Source organism: Nicotiana tabacum, chromosome 23 (assembly GCF_000715075.1).
Source record: "Nicotiana tabacum cultivar K326 chromosome 23, ASM71507v2, whole genome shotgun sequence".
NCBI classification, from domain to species: domain Eukaryota; kingdom Viridiplantae; phylum Streptophyta; class Magnoliopsida; order Solanales; family Solanaceae; genus Nicotiana; species Nicotiana tabacum.
Genome location: NC_134102.1, coordinates 15394285 through 15404286, shown reverse-complemented (window position 1 = coordinate 15404286; position 10002 = coordinate 15394285). Strand labels below are relative to the sequence as shown.

The 10002-nt window shown below is 37.0% G+C and overlaps 1 protein-coding gene across 1 annotated transcript; it reads left to right on the top strand.

Annotated features, from left to right (window-relative positions):
* The first annotated feature begins 352 nt into the window (after positions 1-352).
* On the top strand, positions 353-1337 carry LOC107762085 (uncharacterized). Its single transcript, XM_075245509.1, has 2 exons — positions 353-898; positions 1071-1337. The coding sequence occupies exons 1-2, from the start codon at positions 353-355 to the stop codon at positions 1335-1337; spliced, it is 813 nt and encodes a 270-aa protein (XP_075101610.1).
* The last annotated feature ends 8665 nt before the right edge of the window (positions 1338-10002 follow it).

Genomic DNA, 10002 nt, shown 5'->3' with positions numbered 1-10002 from the left:
TGATGGACTACTTGATATGGATGTTGAAGTTCTGGAAAAGGGAAAACGAAAAAGGGATATTGTTTTTTGTCGTGAATACTATTGTTACAAACTTTAGATGAGAGACAATGAAGAGAACAAAGTTTTACAGTTTGGCAGATTGTTTCAACAATACTCAGTTGATGAGTTCATAAAAGTGGAAACTCAGAGGTTAGATTTTGTCTCATTTAACCAAGATTTATTTTAGATTTATGTACTACAAGGCATTCTTGATATCCTACAACTTAATGAAAGATAAGCTTCTAATATAGGAAAAAAGAACTTTCTACCGACTAGTTTTACAGGTAGTCAGAGAGATATCCATCAGCGTTATATGGATGCCATTGCGTTAGTGCAACACTTTGGAAAGCCTGATATAATTTTTACCATGACATACAATCCTTCTTGGCCAGAAATAAAAGAGCATTTGCTCGCAACAGACGAAACTCAAAATAGGCCCGATTTAGTTAGTCGAGTATTTAGAGCGAAGGTAGAAAAGATGAAAACAGATATTTTAAAAAGAAACATATTTGGAAAAGTTGCAGCTTTTATGTACACTATAGAATTTCAAAAACGAGGTCTTCCACATGCTCATTTTCTTATCATACTTACTGATGACTATAAATTAGTGACACCTGAAGCTTATGACAAGTTTGTCTCTGCTGAGCTACCTGATCCTGATGCAAACTCTTGCTTACATAAACTTGTTATTAAATATATGATGTATGGGCCTTGTGGTTATTTGAATCCTACAAATTCTTGTATGAATAAAAAAAGAGAATGCAAATTTAAGTATCCAAAGAGCTTCGCCGACAATACGAGAAAAGGAAAGGACTCATACCCAGTTTATAGAAGACGAAACACTAGCAAATCTGTGAAAGTAAGGGAGCAATTTCTTGACAACTCCTGCATTGTTCCTTACAATCCTTATCTGTTATGCAAATATAATTGTCATATAAATGTCAAAGCTTGCTCAGATATTAAAGTTGTGAAATATATATACAAATACATCTATAAAGTGCATGATAAAATTTCATTTGGTCTATGTGAAGATAACAAATATAGAAATAGATGAGATAAAAAAATATCAATCTGCTAGATGGGTATCACCGCCCGAAGCTATGTGGCTCCTATTTGCCTTTCCTATCAGTGAAATGACTCCAAGTGTTTATCACCTCCAATTACATCTTGATGGACTGCAATTTGTTTCTTTTAAAAAAACTGACACATTAGATAATATTGTGAAAAATTCTATGATTAAGAAGACGATGTTGACAGAATTCTTCTTGATGAATGAAACAAATAAAGATGCTAAATAGTTGAAGTTATTATATAAAGACTTCCCACAATATTTTGTATGGTCATCTACGTACAAAATGTGGACTCGACGACAACGAGGTAATATTATTTGGCGAGTTGTAACGTGTCATCCAACAGAAGGAGAAAGATATTACCTTATATTATTACCAATGAATGTGAGAGGACCAAAATCATACGAAGATCTTCCGACTGTAAATGGAATATACTGTGACATATTTAGAGAATCTGCAGAAAAAGAGGACTGTTGTATTGTGATAATAGCTTGATTGATTGTATGTCGGAGGCTGCCTGTTACCAAATGCCTTATAGTTTAAGCCATTTATTTGCTACAATATTAGTATATTGAAACCCTACCAATCCCAGAGCGTTGTGGGAACAATTTGAAGATTCAATGTCTGAAGACTTTAAGAGTCTAGCAAATATAGACGTAAAAGATATTCACCCTGATGTCCTAAACTACATCAATGATATACTACATTCTATGGGGCGTGATATTAACGAGTTCAACCTTATTTCAGAGTATCAGATCTTGAAAAATGAAAAATGAAGCGAAAGAAGTATATTTCGAAAGAAACATCATTGTTAGTGATGAAGATTTATTATTACATAGAAAACTAAATATTGAACAAAAAAGGATACGATGCAATTCTTGATAGAGTATTTGGCAACAAATCAGGAGCCTTTTTTATTGATGGTTCTGGAGGAAGTGGTAAGACAATCTTATATTGTGCGCTGTTAGCAACTGTGAGATCCAAAGGATTTGTAGCTTTAGCAACAGTAAAACGTCTCATTCACGTTTGAAATTCTCGATTAATGTCAATGAAAAGTTCTCTTGCAATATCAGCAAGCAGAGTTCACTGGCATGTTTGATTCGTGATGCAAAATTAATTGTGTGGGATGAAGTATCAATAGCAAAAAAGAACATGACTGAAGCATTAGACCCTCTTCTGAAAGATCTTATGGACACACATATGCTTTTTGGTGGAAATGTTATTATTTTTGGAGGAGATTTTAGACAAACCCTTCCAGTTATTCGAAGTGGTAAAAAGGAAGACTTTATTCGGGAAATCATACTGAACTCTGAAATATGGAATTATCTTGAAAAAATACGACTATCAAAGAATATGCGTGCAAAAACTGATCCTTCTTTCTGTGAACATTTGATGCAAATTGGAAATGGAAAAGAAAAGACAAACATGGATAATAAAAATTGTGTGGTCTTTCATTGTTCCTTATATTACTAAAAAAGAATCGTTGGATCTCTTATTCAAAATAATATATCCTGATTTGCATACTTCTTTTCACGATTCTGCTTTTTTAACTTCTCGTGTTAGACCAAAAATGACTTTGTTGATGAATTAAATGACGTGATTATAGCCCAATTTCTTAAAGATGCTAGGATATTTGTTACAACTGATGAAACTGTTGAACCGAGTGATCAGAGTCAGTTTGAAGATTTTTTACACTCATTGAACCTTGCTGGTTTACCTCTTTACAAATTAACCTTGAAAGAAAATTGTTATAAGCGCTAAAATTACGAGTGGTGATTTTAATAATACACATGTATTTATTCCCAAAATACCATTGTTATCATCAGATGATGAGAAGTTGCCTATCCCATTTAAAAGAACATAATTTCCATTACGCCTGTGTTTCGCTATGACGATAAATAAAGCGCAAGGACAAATATTAGATTATGTTGGAATTTATTTACGCGAGCGAGTATTTTCTCATGGACAACTATATGTTGCTTTATCAAGAGCAAAGAGTTCAAGCTGTATAAAAATATTAATCCGACCACCTACAACAGATAATGATGATGACCAGTCTACATATAACATAGTTTATGCTGAAATCATTCAAAAAGCTCTTCTTTAAGTTTGCAGCTCTCTTGTTATGTTTCTTGGGTAGCCATATATTCGTCTTGCTGACTGCCGGTGATCATTCACTAATTCTTAAAAAAAAAAAAGGGGAAACAACTTATAATGTTCTTTTGGTAATTGTTGTAGTTATTGTTTATTTCGATAATTTTCCTGGAGCTTGAAATAATTTTTCTGCAATTTGGTATCCACTAAATAAGAGTTGGCTTGTATACTTGTAAATCGTTGCTAAACTTTTACTGTTCTCATATAGTTTTTTAGTGCACAATATATAGACCAAAATGTTTACATTATGAAAATATCCATATTAACAAATCCAAAATTGCAAAGCTTAGTACATATTTTTGTTATTTTTATTAAATTCTATGAAGATGACCTAGCTGATCCTTATCTCAAGAAAAAAATAACGTTTTTAATTTTGTGTGTGTTCAAGTTATATTGTGACTGTTACGACCCAAAATCCAACTAGTTGTGATGACACTTAACCCAACCCGCTAGGTAAGCCAATTATCAACTATACAATTCCAATAACAATTATTAAATCAATTTAAGTAAATAAAAATCTTAATCTTATACATTCCCCAAGAACTGGTAGTACAAATCATGAGTTTCTAAGAATAGAGTATACAAAGTTGGTATGAAGTAAATACATCAACTGTTTGAAAAGTACATAAACAGAGTTTTATGAATCTAAGGCTACCATGAACAAGAGGCAGCTACAACCGGAACACAGGTACATCTTCAGATCCAGCTCCCAACGAACGCATCAATATCAACGGCCAATATTCGCACGCAAGGTGCAGAAGTGCAGTATGAGTACAACCGACCCCATGTACTTAATAAGTAACAAACCTAAACTTAGGTTGAAAGTAGTGACGAGCTCGTACCAAGGTCAGAGTCCAACTTCTATAACCAACAATAGTTTATAACAATATAAAACAAGTAATACCCGAAGTAACTCAGAGATAAAATGCTCAATAAAATCATGAATTCTGAAAATAGTTCTGCCTTTCAAGTACATTAGTGAAAACCCAAATCGTTTACCGAAGTTGCCAAAAATATGAATAAGTTTGAAAACAATAATTTTTTCAAAATCCTTTCCATAATAAATAAGATATTTTATTTTCTTTCCAGATAATCAGTGTAAAATAAATGCACGACTATGCCCATCTGTCAACATGTGTGAGAAATCATGAATGATGTGATACCGTACAACAACATGAGGAAAATACATCACTATGCTTGTATGTCATGTGTGCATGTCAATGCAATATATTTCAGAGATGAACTCATGTACTCACACTCTCAGAGTACTCAATCTCACTTTCTCACACATTTCACTCATCATGACCAATCACTCGGTACTGTATATGGCCAATCCGACCCAGGAAAGATCCATCCCGAAATATACACATCAATTGATCATCAGTCACCCAGTACCGAATAGGGCCAATCCAGCCCGTGGAGAAGATCCATCTCCAGGTATATAATACTTCGGACAAGATCCATGTCTAGGGAAGATCCATCCCTCAATAATATCAACCGCGCTCACTAGGGGTGTGTGCAGACTTCGGAGGGGCTCCTTCAGCCCAAGCGCTATATAAAGCCTATAAGGCCTGCTGCAGGTGGGCATCCCCGATCCACATAATATATATATATATATATATATATATATATATATATATATATATATATATATATATATATATATATATAAATATATAAAGAGCCGATATGGCCTGCTGCAGGCGGGTAGCCCCGATCCATATAATAATAATGTATAAAGTCAGGCTCTCGGCCTCCTTCAGTCATTAATATCTCCATTCTCTCTCTCATGGGCTCACAATGTTATGACACTAGCCCGAAAATGATGATATGATGTATTAATAAATAACAACAAAAACTGAGATATGATATGCAACGAAATGAGTATCACTGAGTAGGAAATTTCAATTTAAATAAATAATTCACAGCAATATGACCTCTATGGTCTCAATAATACTGGCACATAGCCTCAGCATGATTTTTAATATGATTCTCAACTCAATTTCTTTAACACATAAAACTGCATGGAAAATGCCAAGATTATTTGATTGCAAAATTTTACGGAAATAATTACGTCACAATTTCTATGATGCATGCCCACACGCCCGTCACCTAGCATGTGCGTCACCTCCAAATAATTCACATAATACGTATATTCAGGGTTCATACCCTCAGCTCCAAGATTAGAAGAGTTACTTACCTCGAACAAGCTAATACCAATGCCGAGCAAGCTAAATAATGCTCCAGAAATTCCATTATGCGTGTATCAACTTCCGAACGGCTCGAATCTAGTCATAATTAATTATATTCAGTCCACACAATTATAGGAATTAATTCCATATCAAAATACTAATATTTTCCCACAAAATATGAAATTACACTCTAAAAACCGCTCGTGGGGCCCACGTCTTGTAAACCGACAAAAGTTATAAAATCCGAAATCCCATTTAACCATGAGTCTAACCATACTAATTTTATCAAAATCCGACCTCAACTCGACCACCAAACCCTCAAATCTTATTTTCAAATCCCTAGGTTCAAATCCCCGATTTACTCCTCAAAAATACGTAATCTAGTCGGATTATTCGATGATAATTTAATATTATGGAGTAGAAATGATCACAAGTGACTTACCTCAAGATTTTTCCTGATTTCTCGCTCAAGAATTGCCCAACCCGAGCTTGAAATGCCCAAAAATGGCAAAAGCTAGGAATTTCTCCAATTTTATTCTGTCCAGGGTATGTCGCACCTACGACCATATTAGCCGCATCTGCGGTCTCGCAGGTGTGACGAAATGTCTGCATCTGCGATCGCCCAAAATGCTCATTCTGCTTCTGCGCGTTCCTTTTCGCACCTGCGACTTCGCAGGTGCGAAAATTTCTTCGCACCTACGACCACTGCCCCTCTTCATGTCTGGTCACTTCTGCGATGGCTGGTGCACACATGCGGCTTCGCACATGCGATCAGACCTCCGCAGGTGTGAAAATACCAGAAGCAAAATTTCCAGTAGTGGTTTTCAGTCCGAATTTGATTCGTTAACCATCTGAAACTCACCCGAGGCCCCCCGGGACCTCAACCAAATATACCAACAAGTCCCAAAATATACCACAGACCTACTCGAGGTCTCAAATCACATCAAACAACATCGAAACGACAAACCACACCTAAATTCAAAATCATTTTGAAACTTCAACTTCCACAACCGATGTCGAAACCTATCAAGTTACGTTCGATTGACCTCAAATTTTGCACGCAAGTCACACTTCACATTACGGATCTATTCCAATTTCCAGAATCAGATTCCGATCCCGATATCAAAAAGTCAACCCCTCGGTCAAACTTCCTAAAATCAACTTTCGCCATTTCATGCCTAATTTTACTACGGACCTCCAAATAATTTTTCGGACACGCTTCTAAGTCCAAAATCACCATACGGAGCTATTGGAATCATCAGAATTCAAATCTGAGGTCGTTTACATATAAGCCAACATCCGGTCAACTTTTCCAACTCAAGCTTTCCATTATGAGACTAAGTGTCTCAATTCATTCTGAAATCTCTCCGGACCCGAATCAACTAACCCGATAAGTCATAAATCAACTGAAATTCATAAATTGCACAGTAATTGGAAAAACGGGGTTGTAATACTCGAAACGACTGGCCGGGTAGTTACAGTGACACAGTCAGTCCCAAGCCCGTACAAAGGAGGAGGGTTTTTCTGTCATGATCCAAAATCCGCTGAAGGTCGTGATGGAGTCTAACATCGTCGTCAGGAAAGCCAACTATGACTTATCAATTAATTTACTCATTTAAGTATTTGAAATCATAATTTTCCTAGATTAAATCGTATGAAATAGAGTAACACAACTACAATAACGAACAACCCGCCGGAACCCCCAAAACGCGGTGCCACAAGTGCATGAGCATTTTCTAAGGAGTGTAATAATAATACAACATATGTCCTGAATGTAGTAAGACAGAATAAAATAAATAATACAATGGAGACTTGGTGGACTGCGATGCGTAGCCTTGAATGCAGCTCACATGAAGTCTCCTCAACAGGTGCGCCTACGTGCGAAGGTGATCATCAATGAACATGTCAAATCCTGCACATTTAGTGCAGAAGTGTAGCATGAGTACGTAAATCAATGCGTACCCAGTAAGTATCTAGCCTAACCCCATAGAAGTAGTGACGAGGGTTCGACATCGACACTAACTAGAGGTCCCAACAAATAATATAATAATCCATAACAGGTATAAAGTGCACAGTAATAGTGAAGTAAATCTGTAAATCTCAAGAGTTTCCAATTATTTCCTTTAAAGTATCAATTTCTCAATCTTGTATTCTATCTGAATATCTCCGAAAGTTGTCAGGTGTCATCATCAAACAAACCCGGAGTACCATATAATGCATGAATCTGCCGAGGACGCTCGGCCCGATCCAAAATAATGTGTACACTGCCGAGGGTCGAGCGGCACGAACCATAGATGCACTTATATACTGCCGAGGCATTCGGCTCGCTCCACAAAAATAAGAAGAAAGTTACCAAATTACGATACACGTGTTTACAACCCCATACGTGGGTACAAAATGGATATAATCTTTACCGTTTCTCAAATAACTTGCCCACAATTCAAAGTGTTAAGGCTTCGCCTAGCGTACATATAATTATTTCTAAATCAATTTCATTTATAACTTCGATTAATTAATGTCAGCAATATGAGTTCAAATAATTCAAATATTACAGGATAAGATCCTAGGTCTACCCGGACATAAACATGCTATAGCTACATATGGACTCTCGTCACCTTGTGCATACATAGCACCCATAACTAGTTGCACATAATAATAAATATCACCTAGGGGTAGTTTTTCCCTCACAAGGTTAGATATGAGACTTACCTCGCTTCGAAGTTCTATAACCGGCTCCAAAGTCTATTTAACACCTCGAGCTAATGCCCGTCGATTCCAAAACTATTCAACAAATGTGCAAACCCATCAAAATTATTCTAATACCCATAATTAACCATTTTAAACAATTTCCAACTTCGCTCGAAAAGTTGATAAAATCAACCATCGGGCTCACATGCCCAGATTCCGAATATTTTTGAAGATAAACTCTATACATAATACCACAAACTCAAATATATAACTTATCCCAAATTACATATCCAATTTCGTGGTCAAATTCCAAAACTACCAATTTCTAGGTTTTTCTTCAAAATCCCAAGTTTCTACTTATTCTGATGTTAAAAATCTATACATAACTATGTATTTAACTCACAACGTGAAGGAATCACTTACCTAGTGATGGGTGACGAAGAAGCTCCTCCAAAATAGCCCCAAGCTCGGCTCCCATGGAAGATTTTAGATAAAATGAGCCAAAACCCATTTTTATAAAAACAAAACTTCACTGCCTAGACGACTCTTCACATTTACGGAACACCAGCCGCACCCGCGGAATTTCTATCGCAGGTGCGGTTCTAACTTAGTCCAGGCACGTCCGCATCTGCGGACCCAAATGCGCATCTACTCTTCCGCTTCTGCAGCCAAGGAGCGCTTCTATGCATGCGCTCCTGCGGACCATGTCCGCTTCTGCGAAAAACGCTCCTGCACTCCATCCTCCGCAAAAGCGACTCCGCTTCTGCGGTCTTCGCGTCGCACCTGCGACCACATGCCACCTTCCCCAAATCCGCTTTTGCACCCAAATGCTCGCTTCTGCAAGATCGCACCTGCAGTCAATCTTGTGCAGGTGCGATTACACTAGAGCTGGTGCACTTCAGCCATTCACACGAGTTCAAATTGATCTGTTAACCATCCGAAAATCACCCGACGTCCCCGGGACCTCTACCAAACATACCAAATAGTTTTAAAACACAATACGAACTTAGTTGAGCCTTCAAATCACATCAAACAACACTAAAATCACGAATCGCGCCCCAATTCAAGCTTAATGAAGTCTAGAACTTCAACCTTCCACATTCGACATCGAAACATGTCAAATCAAGTCCGATTGATCTTAAATTTTACACATAAGTCATAATTGATATTACACACCTACTCCAACTTTCGGAATCAGAATTCGACCCCGATATCAAAAAGTTCACTCCCGGTCAAACTCTCAACGATCGTCCAAATTTTTAACTTTCGCCAATTGACGCCGAAATACTCCCGGGTGATCTGATACTCAACCCGAACATACGCCCAAGTCCGAAATCATCATACGAACCTATTGGAACCTCCAAATCCCAATTCTGAGGGCGTTTACTCAATAGTCACACCTTAGTCAATTCTTCCAACTTAAAGCTTCCGAAATTAGAATTTTCCATCCGAATCAACCTCGAACTTTCCCGAAATTCAATTCCGACCACAAGTACAAGTCATAATACCTGAAGTGAAGCTACTCAAGGTCTCAAACCTCTGAACGACGCTCTAGAACTCGAAACGACCGGTCGGGTCATTACATTTTCACTTTATTAGAAGTTAGATCTTTCACTAATGTGTTTAGTTTGTTGATTCAATTCTACTCTTTGTGAATTTATTCTTCTGTGCTAAAATAAAGTTGCTTACTTGATGGCTAACTGCGTTTTTTTTTGTATCTTGCAGTTAGGTTATGCTATCCAGTTGCATTGAAGAGTATAACACTGATAGCATATATGTATGACACATTTAAAGGTTTCTTTTATTAGCAGAGTATCCGGAGGAATTGGACTAGGCACAAGTTTGTTGCTGCAATTGTT